The 21,735-nt window shown below is 41.6% G+C and overlaps 1 protein-coding gene across 23 annotated transcripts in view; it reads left to right on the forward strand.

Moving 5' to 3' along the window:
* PPP6R3 (protein phosphatase 6 regulatory subunit 3) overlaps positions 1-21,735 on the forward strand; it is a 148,450-nt gene that overhangs the window by 64,293 nt on the left and 62,422 nt on the right. For 21 of the 23 annotated variants that reach the window (XR_013359821.1, XR_013359822.1, XR_013359820.1 and 18 more), the window contains 6 exons: positions 2,628-2,860; positions 7,472-7,658; positions 11,110-11,247; positions 13,895-13,960; positions 16,533-16,645; positions 21,295-21,408. Coding sequence is in view for 12 of the 23 variants with exons in the window: in XM_077862689.1 (XP_077718815.1) it covers positions 2,634-2,860; positions 7,472-7,658; positions 11,110-11,247; positions 13,895-13,960; positions 16,533-16,645; positions 21,295-21,408 (845 nt within the window). In the remaining 11 variants the exon portion in view is untranslated. The remainder of the gene's footprint in view (positions 1-2,627; positions 2,861-7,471; positions 7,659-11,109; positions 11,248-13,894; positions 13,961-16,532; positions 16,646-21,294; positions 21,409-21,735) is intronic. The other 2 variants (XR_013359829.1, XR_013359830.1) reach the window with 2 other exon arrangements.

Genomic DNA, 21,735 nt, shown 5'->3' on the forward strand with positions numbered 1-21,735 from the left:
TGGTTGACTTTGAAGGCAAGGTGTACTGACATGGATGGTGAGGGTTTGGCAGTTCTTTCAGGTGCTTTGTTCCTTAAGCTGACCTGGAGCTCCAGCATCTGTCTTAAGGTGCCTGTATCTACTCTTAAAGACTGTGGATTAGTATGTGCCTGGAGTCCAAATACGGCCTGTGACTCGTGTGCTGTGTCTTGTGTCTGTGTGTGAACACAGCTGTTTGCGTCCTCATACACTTCAGTAGCAAGGAGAGGCAGAGGGGTAGAGTGTGCTGTTTTTAGGATTTGCAGTTTAAACTCCCAGATAAATGAGCCACGTTGCTCCGCCAGAAGTGTTGTAGTCTGTGCTGACAGCGTTACTTTGGAAAGCTGCTTTTTTTCCTCCTTTGGAATTAGCTCTTGCTATCCTTGTGTCTTTTTTTTTTCCTTGTCGTCAGTTTTATGAGGATAAAATGGCATAATAACGTCTCTTTTGTTTGTTTCCCATCTTCCCCAATCTGAAAACCAAAAAAAGCATTTATGGTTTTATTTATTTCCGCCATCCTTTTCCCTGAAGTTCCTTTCTTGTTAGGGATATATCACCTTTGCCCTTCTTCCCTTAGAAGTAGAAGTAGATTGCTCCTCTGTTTGAAGCATACATTTCAGTCCTTCACTACCACAAGTGTTACAGTGCCAGTGAGCACTCTGCCTGTTCCTGGTCTTGAAGGCGAGAGGCCTGGCATGTGGGTGGTTGCTGACCATGCTGGGAATTGTGACATTGCTTTTTTAGCATGTTATGTACATAGTTAGTGGCCTAATCATTAAGAAAAGAGATGGCTGTGCTTCACACTTGTGTCATCTACTGAGCTTTGTGGGCAGTGTGTCCACATGCAGGTTCCTCTGGAGGGAGGCATTGTCAGTCTGGTTTAGGTGAACTGTCAGAGTACCTTCTCATCCCTAACTGTGGCTTCCTGTTGCTTCCTGATGGAAGCATATTGCCATATGTGTCTTTTGAAACATTTAAAGATCTTTTTTTTTTTTTTTTGAAGCAGAGACAACTTTTATAACACCATATTTCATAATCTTACCTAAAACTTGTTCCCTTAAGGAGTCCTTTTTTTCCTCTTTTTTTAGATTCCTTAAAACTTTGCCTATATTTTAAACTCTGTGATTGTATACTTAATAGTGAAGTCATATATACTTCTACACGTCCTTACGTGACCTGCTGTGGCATGTAGTCTTCTATTCCTGGATCAATCAGTATGACTGGCTGTATAAATAAAATTTGCCCTCCATGATGTCTAATTTTTAAAATATTATTTTGAACAAATGTTAATGAAAATGCTAAATCAGGATTATATTCCTACTTGATCTCCTAATACGGATGATTTAAACAAATACTTCTCAAAGTGTGTGTGTGCTCTACATAGGTTATGAGCTTTACAGCTTCCTTTCTTCTACCTAGGCTCTTCCAGCAAAGGATTTTACTTGAGCACAGGTGGATATTAACATGTATTTGGTGATAATGGTAACAGGAGCCACTACACTGAGTGAATAGTAAAGCTGCAGTTGATCTGTAGATTTGGGGGTTACTTGAAGTATGTATGTGTGTTACCAAAGCCTGGGTCAGAAATTCTGCAGTGAGCATGGTGGACAGATAATGACTTGTGTGGCTAGTCCCATCCCTGATCAGGACTTCAGTTACATGCTGTCACCTTTTCATGTGTTGCTCAAAAGTAGCCTTTGAAAGTGTCTTGTGGCTGCTGTAGATTACATAGTGACTCCTGTGCTTCCTAATTCCAGTTGTAACCAGTAAGGACTTTCTGTAACTCTTTAACTTGAAGAAAACAAACTTTGTGTTCTCACTATTGAGGAAGGGTGGGAGGAAGAGGAAGGAAGAGTATGCACGTGGTCCTGTTCATGTCCAGTGGTTTTCCTGATAGCTAAGGATGTTGATTTCCCTCATTTCTCAAGAATTATGTTCCATTTGTTTAGTTTCTTTATTAAGAATGGGACAGATTTTATCATTTTATGACCTTTAGACTTTTCAGCTGTGAAAGTGTTCTCAGTGGTTGAAGGTAACTGGTTTGTGATGATGATTTATTTAATTCTTTGGTATTCTGAAGAATACTATGTACTTAGATCACAGTACTTGTTGTTTGTTGCTTGAATATATTACTTCTGTGTAAGCATGTGTTCTTCAAATGTAAGAAAGGGTTTACTTTCTTCCTTTCCCAGCGTTAAATTCTTTTTTTTTTTTAAAGTATTGGGGCTCGAACTCATGGCCATGAGATCAAGACCTGAGCCGAGATCAAGAGTCAGACACTTACCTGACTGAGCCATCCAAGCACCCCTCCCAGGGTTAAATTCTCAACAAAGTGTGGATGGGTTAATTTCGTAGGTTAAAATCATCCCAAGTTTAAGCATTCTTTCATCATTTTTAAGTCAAAAATTTTTGTTAATAAAACTATTTTCTGAGAAGGAAAAGTCCTGTTGATTTTACTCCTTTACAAAGTGTTTTAAATATGTTCAATATGACACATTTTACTTATGTGACTCAAGTTGGCATTATAGACTGTAAAATTCAACTGAAATTTGAAAAATTAATATGTGAAGTTGAAATTTTATTTGAAATACTCTCTGCATTTTGTTTAGACCAGCATGTTTTGGAAATTTGATCTTCATTCATCATCCCACATAGACACACTTCTAGAAAGAGAAGATGTAACACTGAAGGAGTTAATGGATGAGGAAGATGTTTTACAGGAATGTAAAGCTCAGAACCGCAAACTTATAGAGTTTCTGTTAAAAGCAGAATGTCTCGAAGATTTAGTCTCATTCATTATAGAAGAACCACCTCAAGACATGGATGAAAAGATCAGATACAAGTAAGAAAATTCAATCTTCTCTTTAGGGTGGGACTGAAGTGAAGTGGGGGTAGAATATTACTCTTGTTATCCAGCAATTCCCCAGGGCTGTTGTAGACCATTTAGAGTGTTAAAATGGTCAAAAGTGACAGACTGAGTGGAGCATGTAATCCATTCTAGAACCATGTCCAGTGAATCACATGGTTTTTTAAAATGAGTGTTCTAAATTGCAGTCAGAAGGCTTTGTGGAAGGGCAAAGTGCTTTGTGAACAGTGATGGAAGTTTCTGAAAATAGTAAGACGCTTCAAGTAAGTATTTTCTCTTCTTTGCAAATAGGAAGATAGAAATTATGTGACTGTCCCAGATCACATGCCAAATCTAAGCCAGAGCTTGGGCTATGAAGACTATGGCTGATACAAGAAATTCTGACTTGTTAGCTTATGATAAGGGAATGGATCTTGATGAACATCAGCGGAGCTGAATTTAAGTAGCTAGTGCCTCGGATGACTGTAGCAGGTTTATGTCCTCCTTGCCAGTTTGCTCACAGTAGAACAGTAGTGGATGGGGCCCTTTATCACTGTCTCTTTCAACACTCGGACTACACATGTCTGGAAACTCTTAGTGAGCACTCCATGTGCATTGAAAGTATTGAAGTTTCAGTGAACTCTCTTTCTGTCTCCAACTCTAATTGAAATATTTGATACTTTCCCTCCTCCCCAGAAAATAGGACAGATTTAGGAACAAAAAGTCATTGATTATGCATTAAATAAACAATGGAATAGGGAGAATTAAGACTTTTAGTAGATCCCCCTGCCCCTTCCCCAGTCTGTTCCTCTTTTCAAATATCTTTTTCTTTCTTTGTGGGGAGAGTTTTGCTGTCAGAGAAATAATACTTATTAATGCTTTCAAGTGCTGGTGGCTTGGACTTTCAAGCAGGTGAGGTTATGTTCTTTGGCGGCCATTAAGATGGACATCTAGCATTAGCAACAGCATCCACGCAGATCAGTCCCCTAAAAAAGAAGAGGAAAGAAATGTGGCAGCAGGAATACTAGTGTACTCCCATCCCCCAGAAGACAGACACTTTGCTGTTTGGGAATTCCCTTCACGTGTGAGCCAGCACACGTGGGTGCTACTTGTCAAGGGGCTCATCCTAGTGGGAGCCATGTGCTGTGGGCTTTACATTGAGCCCACCTGGAGGGTTGTTGTATCCCCCTCTTAGAGAATGTGAGCCAAAGGACTTGCCCTTCTGGTGTCAGTTTTCTCACCAGCTGAATGAAGTTAATACCTCTTTAACTGGGAAGAATAGGCATACCACACCTTAGGGAAGGTGCTTATTTAACCAAAAAGTAGTCATGGCTTTTGTAGTATTGCCTTGCCAGTGGTTTTTTTTAATGAGTGTGTGTGTACTACCTTTGAAGTTGAGGGAACAGATGTGCCTCCCTGGACACACAGTCTTCTGGATGGCACCATTGTGAAGGAACATGACTTATGCTGGGCAGATGAGGTCTGTGCTACAGTTCTGGCCAAGATGGAGACACCAGCTGTGCGAGAGATACATGATATGCCTGGCTGGATACGCAGAGGGGTATTTCATATGGGATCTGAAAGCTTTTCAAGGTTGAGATTGACCTGTGGTCATCTCAGGAAATTTAGACTAGTGTTTATAGAGTCTGGGTGACAGAGTGATTGCTGTATTTTGTGAACCTCATAACTTTATTAGTTACACATGTGAACTGAACTCACACTGTTCTAAGTCAGTGATCATATACAGGGTATTAAACATTTGTCATTTTGCACTGATCTTTTTAATCATAATGACAGATCTCTCAGTTCCAAATAATATAGCAGAAATTTGAACTAAAAGAACTTTGAGAATAGGGCTTTAAGTAATATAATAAATCCTAAAGCTAAGGTGCCGTTGGTTGAGTCAAGGTTCCTACAGAGGGACTGCAGAGGAGGAGAGGTAGGGGAGAAGAATAACCAGGAGGGACTGCCACCCTGAAAGCTAAGGGAAGCCAGGCTTCAGGACAGAGGGATGGACAGGTGGGTCGAGGGCCTGCTATTGACCGGACACGTGACCATTGGCGCTTGCAACACAGAGCATGTGGCTCCATCAGTGTAGGTTTTCTGGAGTGCTGAAGGTGAAAGCCTGGCTGGAATGTCTTTCAGGAGAACTAGCGACAAAGCAGAGACAGCTCTTTCAAGAGTCTCCCAGAAAAAGAGCAGAGAGAGAAAGTGGGTGCTGTAGGCAGATGGGAATCAGTAAAGGTGTGGTGGTGTTTTTATCCCTGTGGGAAAAATAGTGGGACATTTATATGCTGATGAGAGCCATGCAGTACCGAGGGAAAAGAAGGAACAGGGAGTGGGACATCCAGGGATGTACTGTGCCTGAGTAGGTGGGAGGCCATGCAATCAAAAGGGCAAGTGGAGGGTGGCTTTAGGAGCAGAGTCAGCTCTGTGGGTAGGGAGGAGGAAGAGCCCAGATGTAGGTTGGTGTGCAGTTCTCTTCTGTTTGCTTCTGTGTTCTCACTACAGAGGAATTGAGGTCAGAGCATACAGTGGGGGAGGGGAGAAATGGAGGGGGTCTTTGGGTGTTTTAGAGCTAGTTTAATGTTTAGGAAAGAGAGAAGAGCCCCAGCCTGTCTGGAACCAGGACTGTGAACCTTACGTATAGGGCCCAGACCCTTTACATGTGCTTCTTTAGCTAGATCATATATCTCAGTCACTGTGGGAAAATAGGTGAAAATTTCATAAAAAGATATTTTAAATGCCCATGCTCTGTTCTGGACCTTGTGTGTCAGAATTTGGAGAACACTCTGTGCATTTGGTTTGCAGCCTCACTTGAGGTCTACTGTCTTTTACCTGTGCTTTACTTGCCAGCAGTTTCAAATTGGGGCATTTGAGACAGTGCACCCCCTAGCCCCCTACAGCAGTATTTCAGAAGTTTTATAAATTAGAAAATACAGAGGAATAAAAACAGCTAGCTTTTGTTTATTCTAGGCCATCTTTTTCTCAGTATTTTGTGTTATCCTTCTCCATGAGGTAAAGGTTACTTTATTAATTTTACAGACTTGAAAACTGAGGCCAGGAAGGTTAACTTGTCCAAGGTCATGCAGCTTGTAAATAGCAGGGACAGAGTCTGAATCTAGGTAGTGTGAGTCCAGAAGCCGCACCTGCAACCACTGCATTATCCTGCCCTGGCATAATGACAACTTTCTATTATGGCATCTTTGAGCCCACATATTTCATAAAGTAAGGAGGAAAGACTTTAATTTGACTGAGCCACAGAAGACAGCTATTTGATAATATGATCTTCATGCCCACACACCTGCCAGTTCTGTTGTCTTTCTTTTCCTTTCTCTTCCTCCCTACAAAGGTTCACTTGGGGACATTCTCATACTGTTACATCTTCCAGCCTCACACCAGACCCTCTTAGGGTCTGCGGCCTTCTGGTCTGTGGCCAGTAGCCTCTTGAGCCAGTGGCCTCAGAGCAAGCAGCCCTTGCTTATCTTGGGTGCCTCAAAGGGTGTTGTCTCTATTTCAGACTACAGTCCTTGCCTCTCTCTTGTCATACAGCAATCTGTGGCTGTTTTGTCACCTTCCTGTCCAGCCAGCCTTTGACTTGCCACTCCAGATGACTAGTTGGTACTGGATCCTGGCTGCTTGACAAGGAGGAAAAAAGAGCAGATAAATGAAATTGGGGGTGGTAGAGAATGTCATGTGGACCGGCCTTGGAGTCTGCCTTTGTTGCTGTTAAAAACGGAAGAGAGATTGTGGTAAAAGGAGTGAGTGGAGAAAATGGATCAGCTGTCTGGTTTTCAGAGAGAGAGAGAGAGCTCTGATGGTCAGAGGCAAGCATGATATAGGGGTACAGGTATTTCCAGGGCTGTGGGGTCTGTGGAAGAGGTCTGTGACCCACAGCAGTGAGACCTATCAGTTGGGTAATCCCTGGAAGACCTTGGAAGGCTGGGAAGGCTGGCATGAGAGCTTGTGTTTTGTACACAACTTTCCCATTTGGGTGACTCAGGCTGATGTCCTGTTCTCCAGTTCCCTATGTTAGAATATTTATTCTCTTATGGTGTAATATAGACTGAATACTTGATGAGCCCCCCAAAAGAGCTTTCTAGTACATTTGCAACTCCTGTGAAAATAGAGGTGGCTGATGGGTCTTGAAACCTGAATGTGTCTTAAGTAGTTAAGGAGGTACTGTGTTGTACTGTGTGTAGTGCAATTTCCTGGAAACCAGTGTCCCCTATGGTTGTCCTACCAGCTCTGCCACTTTCCTGCCAGAGCAGGCTGCTGGCTCTTACCTGCCTCATCTGGCCAGTCCTGTCCAAGAAGGCCCACACCCTGTCCCGCAGCATGGCCTCCCAGGCTTCCTGAGTCCTAGGTGTGCTCTAGCTTTGTTGGGGAAAGTGTATCCTGTTGAAACTTGCTTTAGAAGTAACTTTATAGATGCAGTAGAGAATTTCACTTTAATTTAGAGGTTGGACAGAATGGAATAAAATTTCCTAATTCAGAGGTGATTTTGTTATTTTTCACAAAATTTTAGGAAGCCTTTCGGATTTATGTTTTACTTTCTATAATGAAACTGTTAATACAGATGATGATGCAAGTGTCCTGTTCTTCTAGGTACCCAAATATATCTTGTGAGTTGCTCACTTCTGATGTCTCCCAGATGAACGATAGGTTGGGGGAAGACGAGTCCTTGCTCATGAGGTTATATAGCTTCCTCCTAAACGACTCCCCCTTGAACCCGCTACTTGCCAGTTTCTTCAGCAAGGTGCTCAGTATTCTTATCAGCAGAAAACCAGAACAGGTAAATATCATTTTCCAGAAGGTAAGTATTAGGGCTAATGATCCCCCAGTGATTTTGTTGCTTCAGTATTCTGAGTGGGCCTTCCATCCAGGTTCCATAGTGACTCTGGTGAAGCGACAGTTAGTTTATTTTTTTCCCCCCAAATGACCGCAACACAGATGAAGCTTTAAATGAAAAAGCATTTCCATAAATGTAATCTCGATGATTAGTTTATACATATGGTGATTATTTTCTATTTTGATTCCACTTAAGAACTTAAGTGTTTAGCTTGGACATCTTTGTTTATTTTTATTATTATTATAATAATGTCTGAGCTAAAATCAGACATTTGACCTACTGAGCCCACCAGGTGCCCTGGACTTCTCTGTTTAGACTGCTGTTCTGTCCAGTAGTGATGGGCAGAAAATCCTCCTTTACTGTTGTGGCAGGAACTGTCCCTCCCTCTGCTCCTCCCCTTCCCCCCTCCCATCCCCACCCCTCACATCTGTTTTGTTCCTCAACAACTCAGATATAATTAGGAAATTGATTTTCTGAGGACCTGTTACATATGTAGTGGTTCTTAAAGTATGGTTTTTTGACCAGCAGCATGAGTACCACCTGAGAATTTGTTCGAAATGCAAGTTTGTAAGCCCCACCTCACGCCTAATGAATCAGACACCCTGAGGGTGGGGCCCAGTGATTTGGAATTTTTAATAAGCCTTCTAGATGACTGATGCATACTAAAATTTGAGAGTCACTGCTCTAGTGGATACTGGTGTGAAGAAGGATATGCTTACCAGAAGATTATGATCCACTTCTGGAAATAGGCACCCAAGGAGCAGCAAGAGCCTCCGAGGCTCCAGTACAAACAGACCTGCCAGAGCGTGGCAAGCGAGGGTGTGATGCCAGAACTGCAGTTGGTCAGACCAGCTGGGCCTGGCTTCTTCCCCATGGAGAACAGGGTCCGTGACCCATCCTTGCTGTCAGCAGACGTGGAGGGATAGAACTATTTTAGGCATAGTATGTCTGTCCTTTGCCAAGGCAAAGTGGATGCATGTTTTATTTTAGAAAGACGAGATTGTTCTTTCATGTTCTTAATTAGGAAGGATTATCCTCCTAAATGTATTGGAATTGAGGTTCTTTTTTCTTAGATAGTAATCCCCAAATCATGATTACTGTAATACAGGCTGTCTTTCCCTGTTCCGCCTTCTGGTGAGAAATAATAGTCCCACTGAGCGTTCTAGCAAAGTGCACGCCGTCCCATCAACACAAGGTACTGGTCCTTTCAGGTGGTTGTAGCCTTTACTGACACAGGCCTTCCACCTTCATCATACTTTTTTTCTCTTCATTCGATGCGAGGGGAGCCCAAGTTCAGGGCCCCAGGTCTCACCAGACATTTTATTTTATTTTGTTTTATTTTACTTTATTTTATTTTATTTTATTTTATTTTATTTTATTTTATTTTATTTTATTTATTTTATTACTTTATTTTTACATCTGCAATTTTATTTTTTATTTGCTGTTAGGGTTGAGGGGAAACAGAAGTTTGGGCTGAGGAATAAACTTTTTTCCTGAAATTACATCCTAAAAGTTTTAAATAAGTAGAAGGAGAAGATAGGTAGTTGGTAAACTGGGGCCTAAGGTTACTATCCCACTTATGCCACCAAGACTTCCTGTCCCAAACCAAATTATAATAGAGAAAAATATTATTCTATATTTTGCTCATTAATGATCTAGACAAGATATAGAGAGGGTGGTACCACCACAAGTTTCCAAGGAGGGGCACAAGTCCGTTCATTCTACATTCTACGTCTGTGTCTGAGATATCATCCCTTAGACCCCATCAAAGAGTTCACCAGACCTTTTATATAAAGTGAGAATACACTTGAAACTTTCTGGGACTCTCAGTGCTTGTGCTGGCCTTCCAGGTCAGACGTATGTGCACAGGTGATGGCATATGCCGAGTACATTCCGAGAAAGGGGCCCAGTCGTTCCATGGTTCTTTGTGCTTCTTGGCTTGGGACTTTTGGAATGAAAATGAGAGAATTCAGTCACCCTCGTTCTTCACCTCTCTCCGTTTGAGAATTAAGATTGCCAGTGAAGATTTCTCGTCTCATGATGTTAGTGAAGATGCATGCAACTGCAGGTGATGGCGGGGGCTTAGCCAATGCAGTCATTCATTAGCTCACAGGGAGGATGTTCAGCTACAGGATACCTTCAGCGTTGGGCGGAGGGGAGGTTAGCATCTCCACAGTGTTGTCCTTGATCTAGGACACCTTTAATCCTTGCTGTGCTGTCCACGGTACTGGCAGCACTCGGTGCCTTTGGGCTCCTGGGCTAGTGCTTTTGCCACTGAATCATGCAATATTTTGGTTATGTCTGCCTTTTTCTTCTTTTCTCCTCTATTGTGCTTTTAAAACAACTCTGTGACTCAGTTATGAGTGTATGAATTGTATATAACTTCTTGAGGTTTATTTTGTAACATCTAACCTTACTGTTCAGAGGATCCTCATAGGATCATTGCTCCCGCATTTGCACTGGAGAGCATGAAGCAGTTTTTGTTCATCTCTGGCTCATAGCCTTCCTCATGTGGGATAATGGCAGGATTGTGGCTTTTGTGGCATACAAATCTAAGCTTAATCCTCAGGGCAGCCACGTTTGGCTCTAGCAAGATGCTTAACTGATCTGTGCCTTGTTTTCCTCGTCTAGAATGCTGAGTGGTCAGCCCCATGTTAGGGCCTCCTGAGAGATTTTGGTGAGACTTAGCTGCTGCCACACTGGCCATGTTGCTTTGAGGACTTTTGAAGAGACACTTGGTGCATATGGACAGGAGGCACGCAAAGGACAGAACACTCTCTCTCTTCTTCTTGTACAGAAGAGAGACCCTGATTGTAGTTGTAGCTTCTCTTGTCTCTTCTGTGTAGCCACCTGTCTCTTCTGCATTCCCCCTCCTCTTGTTAATCTAGTCAGAGGGACTGCTGACATAAAACCCAAATGTGATGTTGCTATAGCAGGTGATACTTGATGCTTTGAATTTTTTTTTCTTACTTGCGAGAGACTAATTAGGATTTTGAAGATTTATCCTGCATTTTAGTACAAAGTCTAATGAACTTGCTTTATCCATAAACTGTTTTATGATACATTCTTTGCTCTTTATGGGCTGTTAAGTTATCCTTATTTTTTGAAAATAATAATGAGAGTGAATAGAAATAAGATATTCTGTTATGGTGTATTTATATGAGAGAGTGTGATAATTTGAGAGGTTTTTTTCCAAAGGAGCTTTTGCATTCTATAACAATTATAGTGGACTTTCCAATTTTATATGTGATTACTAATTCAGCATTTACCATTCTTCAACTTCAGGTGGTGGTGGGATTTGAGAGCCAATAATTTGAGGGGTGAGGTGGAATACATGCTAAAGTTCACAGTTCCCCAGTTACGTGTCTTTCAGGTTTGGTTTGTTCTCCTCTAGATTGTGGATTTCTTAAAGAAGAAACGTGATTTTGTAGACCTTATAATAAAGCACATAGGAACTTCGGCCATCATGGATTTGTTGCTCAGGCTCCTGACATGCATCGAGCCTCCACAGCCCAGGCAAGATGTGCTGAATGTGAGTAGAATTAGGACACCTTCACTGGGGTGGGAAGTGGCCCAGGAGCCCACAGGGCTGCTGGGTGCTGGGAGGGATTCCACGGGATTGGAGAGGAAGGTTGTCTGGGAAACTAGGAGGTAAGGCGAGGGCAGAGAGGAGGGTGGAGCGGGGAAGGAAGGTTGTTCCTAGGTAGAAAGAGATTCTGACTTTGCAGGATTAGTTTCTGAGATGTGCACATCCAGAGGTGCCTGGGATGTTTCTTTGTGAAGGGTCCTTTACCCTTTACTGGTTTGATTTTCAGTGGGAGTGGGGTGGTAGAATGGGTTGAGGATGTGTTTAGAGCTGGTCTGGTGGTAAGAGCAGAAGATTGGGAGTTACGCATCTCATCTGAGGATACTGTGGGCCATCACTCTTGGGAGTGTGATCACACTTCAGGGTCATGGCTGCAGAGATCGGGGCAGGTGTTTCCAAGAAATCAGCCTTCAGGGTAACTTTCCTCTTGTGGGTTGTTTGGATCATAGAAGAGGAAGGAGAATGGAGGTTATTTCCAAAAGCACACATTGTAAAATTTTGGTAGAGAGTTATTTTAGGAAATGTGTGCCTCTTGAAGAGCTGTCTTAGGTGGAATTTGGGTGGGAACAGGGAGAGTATGAGTGACTGGAAGATGAGATTTCTCACAGGCTTTTATCTTTGCCCCTTCTTCTTGTCTTCTGTCTCCTCCACTCTCCTTCTTTTCATTGCCTTCTTCCAGGACCTTCCCCAATCCGTTCCATCCTTAAAACTCAGCCTTGAACCCTAGTATTTACTCATTTCTTTGAAATAAGTTCTGTTGGAAATGCCAATTTTAATTAAAGATTCAAAGAACCAGAGGAGAGAGGTAGGAGGTTCTGTAAGGTAGTATTCCAGGAAAGGGCATGTTCTGCTGAGGTGAGCAGGCATGCCTGGATGCGTGTTTGTGTGAGGGGGAGGGGTCAGAGCTGAGTCTGGAGAACCTGGTCATTGTGAGGACACCAACTGAGGGTATCTAGTCAATGTCTTGGAGTTGTCTGTGGGAAGGAACCCTAAATTGGGGTGCTGGTTCCTTTTAGATGTCTTCTTGTGGATATTTTTTCTCAACATGTTGAGGATTCCAGAAAAGATTGTTGAGGGCAAGGGGGAGGGAGGGTCAGCTTTACATTTGGATTGCTCTGGGAGAAAATTATTAAATATAGTTTCTTAGAATTCCTTTGGCCACTTCTGGGTTGAATTTTAGGGCAATTTCTAAAGGAATAGATGCACTTCTGGAGGGATATGGTGATAGGCAGTTAATACAAACCTAGGTTAGGGGAAGTAGTTAGAAACTTTGACTTGGGTGCCCGCCCTGGGGGAGTGCTTATTAGTGGCTCTGCAGGCAGTAGGGGTGTGGGGCTGATCCTTCCCTAGCTCACAAAGCTTCTTTCCTTCTTTCTTGGTGGTCAGGAACTCCCCCCACCACCTCCCTTGCTACTAAAGGATGGCCCCAGGCGTCACCTCTGCCTTACTCTGCATTTTCGCAAGATCCCCAGGAGGGTGATTCCTGTGCCCATTTAAAAATTGATCTTAAAATGTAAAGTTGGACCTCTAGTAGCTTTACCCTCTAGCAGCTTTGTTAGCATTTTCCTTGGGCACCTTTCTCCTTCGGGAGCAGGCAGCTCTGCCCTTAGCAAATTGTGTTTGATTCCTTGCTCCCCAGCCCTGTGCCTCCCTACTTCCTCCAATTTCCCTTTAACCTTTGGGTTTTGTTCTCGGGCTGTTTTTGTTTCTGTGTCCTTTCTTGGTTGTAAATGCCTTGTTTAGTATGGTGTTTCCGTCCTGCCTAACATTCTGCTAGCTGATATTTAATTTATTCTTCCTTATTCTTCTCCTATTTTCATTTACAGCACTACTTCACATGTAGGTGAGAAAGAGGTTGCCTAGGCAGGATACTAGCTCTTTACTAACTCCTGACTGGACAGATAAACTCTCCTGCTGTGGTGCCCTGCCCCCCATGTCTCCTGTGGCTGTTTTGGTTTTGGAGTCTGAAAGTTCATGTTTTAACTTACCATGTTTTAAGAGGCTTGATACTAAATCATGCTTTTCTCAATTTTTCTGTCTTTTTTTTTTTTTTTTTTTAAGATTTGACAGAGAGCAAGAGTGTGCGTGTGTAAGGGGAGGGATAGTGGGAGAGGGAGAGAGAGGATCTTCAGCAGATTTGCCTCTGAGCATGGAGCTTGACCCTGAAATCATGACCTGAGCCCAAATCAGGACACTTAACTGACTGAGCTACCCAAAGCCCCTGTGAAACTGTCTTAGGGTGAATACTGTCTTATAGAAAATCTATAAATTACACACACACCCTCAAACAAAATATAGACCTTTTTAGTGCTTAGTGTCTGAGAATTACCCTGTGGCTAAGAAGCTGATGTTAGAATTTTTTAAGTGGGAATTGTAATTTGGGGCATAGTTTGTACTGTTGGCTACTGTTTAAATAATATATTCACTGGCATTTTCCTTGGGGGACTTTTAATTTCCTGTAGTGTTCAAAGTCCAGAGAAACCTGTAACATTCTACTTAAAATGTGATGGATATTTCCAAGTATGTTAATCTTCATTGGGGCTTGAACAAGAGCCACGCATTGCTATGATTACCTCTACAATGTGTTTTACAGTGGTTAAATGAGGAGCAAATTATCCAGAGACTTGTGGAAATAGTTCATCCATCGCAAGAAGAAGATGTAAGTTCTTCTGTGTGACTGTAAACTTGATTTTTTTTTTTAAATTGAAACCTTTTTATTTGAGCATAGAGCTTAATCTTAATTGTATGAGACATGGATGTAGACGACAGGTATAATCTGGCATTCTTAAAGTGGGCAATTTTCTAAGACCCCAAAGCTTTAAAAAATACTACATTTTGCTGATGTGTAGATCATCTTCAGAAATATGGAAAATAGCTCCAAAATTTGGAAAATGGTTCTACCTCCATCTTCTGGAGCTGGGATTTTGTGCTGAATCTGCTTAACTTTGTCACAGACCTCCTCCATCCTACTTCTTTCTCCTTGTATACACATCATTAGCCCAAATGGTGTAGCCACATCTGCACTTGGGTTTTCTGTTCTGGCTAAAGCTGTCCTGGCAGCACATCAGAATCTTTGCCACCGTTGAACCCCTAAGTGTTGGACCCTTGGCAGTCATACTTGTTGGCCTGGCTTCTGGCACCAGCAGGTTTAACTTTGTCCCTGGTGCTGGGGATTGGCTTGGCAATATAGGATTGAAGCTGCTCTGGAGTTTGAAGACTGAGCTCTGTGCTGAGAGGATGCCCATCTGGGTCGGGTCTCCAGGATTGGCCTAGCCCATCGGCCCCTGTGGAGGAAGCTGTCCGCTCTTCTGCTCTGCTGCTATTCTTGTTGCCACCCTCTGTTGCAGCCTGAGCCCTACGGTCTTGCTGGTATTTCGCCATTTCTGCCTATTGACATGACAGCTCTCTACTGCTCAGCCTCCTTTCTGCAAAGTAGATATGCAGGATATGTCATGGGAAGGTCAAGTGACCTTCTTGTATTACAGAGGTTGCCAGTGAGATTGAAGAGTGAGCACCATGGAAGAATTAGCACAAAGGTAAAAGTGTATAACCAGAGGAAATTCTCACTCATTTTGACTTAGCCCCTCTACTCTGGTATATTCAAAAACTTTTGATACCTGGAGTTCATCTAAAACAACCCCTTCCCTCTGCCAAGTTAATCATTAAATGTGCCACTGATTCCCCATCTTCCCCTTGGGACAGTGTATCTGGTGCTCTGGTGCAGTGTCATTCCTGTTAACATTCAGAACACATTCCAGTATGTACCTGTATTGGGTGTGGAGTGGGAGAAGTCCTGTTTAGAGGGAGCCTGCAGTCTGAGTGGGCTGATAACGCCTCTTATGGTTCCTGAGCATGTTTCCTGTGTGATACAAATGTGGTCAGTGTGGGCCATGGAGAGTGATGATGGGAGCTTGACCTCTCCTATTCACAGGGAATACATGTCCATGGACGAGGCTTGCCTATTGCTAGGATTTCACGTTCTTGAACAGAAGAACTTGATTGCCCAGCAGGAAATTCTGCCTTTCTACAAGGCTCAGAAGAAACTGATGAAGGAGAAGCCCAAGTCTGCAGCTCTTTTTTTTTTTTTTTTCTCTTCTTTTGAAGGACAAAGCATTTGAGGCATTCGCACCTTCTTTACCTGACTTGCAAGAAAGTTAATTTTGCCTTTGGAAAGTCCTATTAATACTTCTCTTTTATATTAAGTGATAAATTATATGCTAAAATCATACGGACCAGTTTATATTTATTAAGGAAATGTTAAATTCCTAATTCTAGTCAGTAGATTTTGATATGTTGGTGTGTGTTGTTAGTGCTGGCATTTCACTGTCTCCCTGTGCTGGGCACATAGCTGCTCAGTCTGTGGACTGTGCTCAGTGCCATGTGCCATGAGACATAACGCATTTGGGGGCTGACTTTAGACCTTTCCTATAAGGTGAAAATTGTATGATAACAGTGGGAGAAGATGCAATATTTCTTACCCATTGGTATATTCCAGAAAGCTATATTTGACTTTTTTTTTTTAATCAGTGTTGATTTATTAGCTTCTATGCTGATAAAAGCATATATAATTAACCTTTGAACAACACGGGTTGGGGTGCCAACCCCCTATATGAAATCAGAAATCCATATAAAACTTTGGACTCCATAAAACTTGACTGCTAATAGCCTGCTATTAGCTGTAAGCCTTACCAGTAAGGTAAATCATCAACTAACACATATTTTGTACATGTGTTACCTACCATATTTTTACAGTAAAGCAAACCAGGGAAAAGAAAATGTTATTAAGAAAATCGTAAGGAAAAAAAAAAAAAAGAAAATCGTAAGAGAAAATACATTTAAATAAGTACTCTACCATATTGAGAAAATCCGCGTGTAAGTGAACTTGTGCACTTCAAACCCATGCTGTTCAAAGGTCAGCTGTATATTGGGGGTGTGTCTTTTTCAAGTTTTCAGTTGTAGAAATTTTCCCCTGCCAGAACTTTGATCCCATGTCCCTACATAAAGTGATCTGTATTGTGCAGTATTGTTATGTGAAGTTCATTACCCTGGCAGAACCAAATCCTCCTGTGTCGACCTACATTACTTCTTCTGAGCTTGACTTTTTACTCACTGCAGCTTCTTAGGGCCATTGTTAATTTGTGTTATTTCTTAAGCAATTTCCTTGCTATCGTTTTCTTATAAATTTGACATTTTATGTGTTTTATAGTTAAAATTGTACTTTTTTCCTTTAGCGGCATTCAAATGCTTCACAGTCACTTTGTGAAATTGTTCGCCTGAGCAGAGACCAGATGTTACAAATTCAGAACAGTACAGAACCAGATCCCCTGCTTGCCACTCTAGAAAAGTATGTTTAAAACTCTGTTCTTGTTCTTTTAAAAAAAAATTTTTTTTTCAACTGATACTATTTAATGTGTTACCGGAATGAGTGGTTGGTAAGTCTTCCATCTGTGGGAATCCTGTTCCTGCAAAATAACCGTGGGATGGGGGAGAAAGTAGGAGAACCAGCTTATCTGATTTCAGCCATTTATGATGCCCAGTGGAAACCTACAGGGTAAGAATGTAAATAAATGACACTTATATGTAGACTTTGAACTTTTCAAATAGCTGTAAACTAGAATTTCATAAAGCCATCGTAAGATGGTATAGTGCATCATGACTATGGTCCCTGCTCCACAAGTCTTTGGTGGAGAATAGTCTGATACACAAACTAACTCATGTAGTCAATGATTTTTACCAGAAGATCTTCTTAGGGTTTACTATATACCTTTGCAGCTGACTAGGGGCAACCTGACCACACCTGATTTGAAGGGTTACAAGTCTTGTATGGTTTCTTTGTACTACCCTGCCCTTATTTTTGGACAGTTCCTTGTGAACAGCCATCTCCTGTTTGGGTGGAAGATAGCTTGCGGATGGTGTGCTGTTTTGAAACTTGTGAATGGCCAACCCATGGACACCAGTTTTTCTAGATTCACACATTTTCTGAAAGAATATTTGGCATTGAGCATGAGCATACATTCAATCTGCATCCATATAGCTGCAAGTTGTATTTATTTATTTATTTATTTATTTATTTATTTATTTATTTATTTATTTAGTTGTTTTAATAGAGAAACATCAGGCATTTCCCCACTTTGGATGAGTAAATCGAGAGTGTACATACAGTTAGCACTTTTGAGTACAGATGGCAGTCCTGCTTCAGCTCACTGCCACTGCTGCTATTTTTTTTTAAAGATTTTTTATTTATTTATTCGTAAGAGAGAAAGAGAGAGAGAGAGAGGCAGAGACACAGGCAGAGGGAGAAGCAGGCTCCACGTAGGGAGCCTGATGTGGGACTCCATCCCGGCTCTCCACGATCATGCCTTGGGCTGAAGGTGGCGCTAAATCGCTGTGCCACCCAGGCTGCCCCACTGCTGCTATTCTTGCTGGTGACTTTGTCAGGCCTCTTCTGGTCCTGCTATATGTTGACACTCATTTGACTTCTTTTGGCTTACCTGCCTGGAAGGCCCTTTTATTAAAATAAAACATTTGTGTGTATTATTTACCTGGCAAGTGTGAGATGAGCAAGGAACAAATTAGTGATGTGGTATCATTTTTAAAGTCTGTCATCTGAGAAGTAGAGTTGTATTTTCCCAATTTGTGTCATAGAATAGGATGGGGTTGACTAATTCTCTGAAGTAGTGAAATTTAAATTATCAGTTTCTAAGTAAAATATCATTTTCCTTCCCCACTTCTGTTATTCTTGGCACATGGTGTATGTGCTCTTTCTGTAAATCTAAGACATTCCACATTCAAATACTAGTAATTATAGTAGTGTTAGGTTGATCCATGTAAAGTTGCCATTTGCATAGGTTAAAAAAATGTTGCATACCAACAGTCCCGTGGTTCTTGACAGCATTGTCCAATAGAAATAAGTCAGGTGTAATTTTAAATTATCTCATAGCCACATTCAAGTAAAAAATAAGTGAAATTAATTTTAATAATGTTTTATTTAATTGATACAAAATATTTGAACATATGCTCATTGAGGTATTCTACATTCTTTTCTTTGTACAAAGTTTTGGAAACCCAGTGTGTATTTTACACTCAGGACAGGTCATTTCAGACTAGTTACAGTTTGAGTGCAGTGGCCTTATGTGGTGATTGACTCTGGCCATCTGGGAGAGCAGGTTCCCCCTGGATGCCAGACGATCAGCAGTAACCACTGAGTTTCAGTGCCACCAGAGCTCCCTCAGATGTGGAAGCTGGTCCTTGGAGCCTGCATCTGCACCAGCTCTTAGGGTGCAGACTGTGTCCTTAGTCCTGGATCAGATACCTATAAATTGAATCATATGGCTGCATGCTCAGAATTGGCATCATTAAGTATTAGTTGGAGTAAATTTCTTCAAATTCATGGACCTGACAAGTCAGGGGTCCCATGATGTCACTGAGTTATGTCTTCACTGCACTTAGCAACGGGGAGACTTACTCTATAATAGTCTTCCTGCACTTTTCTTGAGAATGAAGACCAAACCCTTTTAATATCAGACATGCTCCACGTTATGGTGGTTCTTTTAGTATCTGTTGGTTAAGAAAACACACAGTGATCAAAGGCTTGATAAACTTATTGATCGTAATAGCTTTTGTATATGGTTGATATATTAGGCAATAATGTATAATGTCTGTTTATATTTGATAAACTATCAAATAATACAGGAATATTGTATTATGTTTTATAGTCTCCTGGCAGTACATAGTAGATGGGTTACCCAGCTCTTTAGATTATAATGCCAAATAACCCACAGGTAGGGCGCCACCATGTATACAAATACTTTCACGTATGTATAGTGTAGCATGTAAGGAAAAGTTTAAAATGAGTTCATTTCGGAGAGAATGGTAAAGATGGGTAGAGATACCAAAAGGTGTCTGAGAAGGTGGACGGGAGTGTTAGACAGTGAGTGGCATGGGAAGCAGTCAGGGCCTGAGTACATGCGGGGGCTCTGGGATTCTGAAGTTCAAAAATCCTTTAAAGCCAGTGGTGGTAGGGAAGGTGGTAAAGAAGGTCGAAGGAGCTTAGAATGAATTGGAGCTTGATCCCAGTTTGGCCAGCTAGCTGAGGACAGTGAGTCTTTATTCAGCCTGCCCACCTACAAAGCAGAAACAAAAGTGCACCATTGTCTCAAAGGCATGGAGGGAGTCCCTGGCGGGCTTCATGCCTAGAACAATTCCTATGGGCAGTTTACTAATGTTCATCCAAGAACTCCAGTTCTTTTAAATGTTGAAAGTATAAATATATTTTCTCTCAAAATTAAGTAGATGCCTTAGTATTTAATGAATACGAAGGCATTCATTTTATCCTGTTTGAATAGCTTAGTCCTTCAGTCTATGATTTCTTTTGTATTGGATGATACTAGACTCATAATATGGTTCAGCTACTATGTTGCATCCTGACCTTCAAATTCCTGCCAGTTATCATATTGTTTTTGTCCATTAGTAGGATGCTTTCATGAATATAGTCGACTGATGAAGCCATGAGCTAGTGAGGCTTCTTTGTTAGCCACTCTCTCAGGCACCAGCATTTATGAAACTATGATTACACTCTGAAAAATAAGAACGTTACACTTGAACGTGGACATCTACAGTTGGATGCTGTGTCCATACTCTTCTGGCTGGCAAGAGGCTACTTTTTTTTTTTTTTTTAAGATTTTATTTATTTATTCATGAGTGACAGAGAGAGAGAGAGGCAGAGACACAGGCAGAGGGAGAAACAGGCTCCAGGTAGGGAGCCTGACGTGGGACTCCATCCTGGGTCTCCAAGATCACACCCTGGGCTGCAGGTGGCGCTAAACCACTGCACCACCAGGGCTACCCAAGAGGCTACTTTTTGAAAACTATACATACTATACATATTTACTATGAAAAAGCTGTTTGTTTTCCACAGCCCAATCCCAAACCTGGTATTTATTCTATAGACTGCTATGTGTTGAGTGACGACTTTTGTAGTGCTGTTTTGGGTAAAGGTCTCAACATTTTAGTGCTGGCGTAGGAGTTCTTAAAATCTCCTTCCAGCAAGGGAGGAGGGGGGGGCTTCCTCTGAAGTTAGGTTATATGTCAGTTTTATTTGCTTTCCCCAAATGAAAAGAGATTCTCTCCTCTTTTCTGCCCCTCCCTGGTAAGGGAACTGGTGTTGGAATGCAGTGAGCACAGCTATACCTTGGGATGACTGGCATCTATGCTGGGTGAGCAACAGGGACAACCTAGCTGTATGTCACACTGTAAGGGAGATTCCAGTCTTTTGTTCCCTTGGATTCTGAAAATTACTGAGATCTTAAGAAGTGGAGATCTTCCTTGAGATTGTCCATATAAATTTACCTAACAAGTTACCCTTGTGTTTTACATTAATCATGGCCTTGAGTGTGTAATGGGAATAGCCTACAGAGAGAGAATACATTTTGGGCAGTAGTTCAGGCAAATCCATTTCATTGCTACCTTATTATTTTGATTTGCCAAATTATAATTATAGGGTAAAATGCAACAATTGATCGTGTCTTTTACCTGTTTTAGATCTTAATTATACATTAATGCCTTTGTGGGAAGACATTTGTGGGTTCTAATTAGCCTTTTTGAAAAATTCCCCTCCTTTTGTGGGATGAAGAGCTCCAAATCTTACCACCCACAGCCGCTACCACCAGCACCCTGGTCTGAGTGGGAGGTGACTTCCAATCTTAAAACATTTGTTGGCTCTCAGTGAGATTGGCAAAGGCAGGGAGGGCTCAGGTGATTCTGCTGAGGGGAGGGAGTAGGAGAATACATGTGGGAGAGTTGCATTTATAATAAGCAGGATCACTGGTCTACTTTAATAAATGTATGAAAAATAAAATATTTGTTAAGTGAAACAGATATGCCCCAGTGAGATTGAACTTTGATAAAGTATTTGCCTTACTGGTACCATGCTCTTTTTCTGTTATTATTAAATCCTGTTACAATTAGCACTTGACTATTGATTTGTTTCCCTAGGCAAGAAATTATAGAGCAGCTTCTATCAAATATTTTCCACAAGGAGAAAAATGAATCAGCCATAGTCAGTGCAATCCAGATACTGCTGACTTTACTTGAGACACGGCGGCCCACGTAAGCTTTCCTTTTGTCTTATAAATGTTAAACCATTTTGTTTTGCTTTTAGATTTTCTAGAAACTAAAAGTTGGTTGATAAGCTACAACCTCATGCCCTTGAATTGCAGGTGTTCAGTCTTCCTCTACCATGTGAACTCTGAGTTAGTTTTGTGTGAGTGCAGATGGAGGGAAAAAGTTAAAGATAGAGTTTGATGAGCGCTGTTCACTGGCAGTGTTTGGGTATTTAGTAGTTTAGAGAAGATTGCTACAATAAGTGGGGTCATACACAAAACATGTAACACAAGAGAAGCCTATTTCTTGATTATCAAAATTGAAAATAGGTGT

Source organism: Canis aureus, chromosome 21 (assembly GCF_053574225.1).
Source record: "Canis aureus isolate CA01 chromosome 21, VMU_Caureus_v.1.0, whole genome shotgun sequence".
NCBI classification, from domain to species: Eukaryota; Metazoa; Chordata; class Mammalia; order Carnivora; family Canidae; genus Canis; species Canis aureus.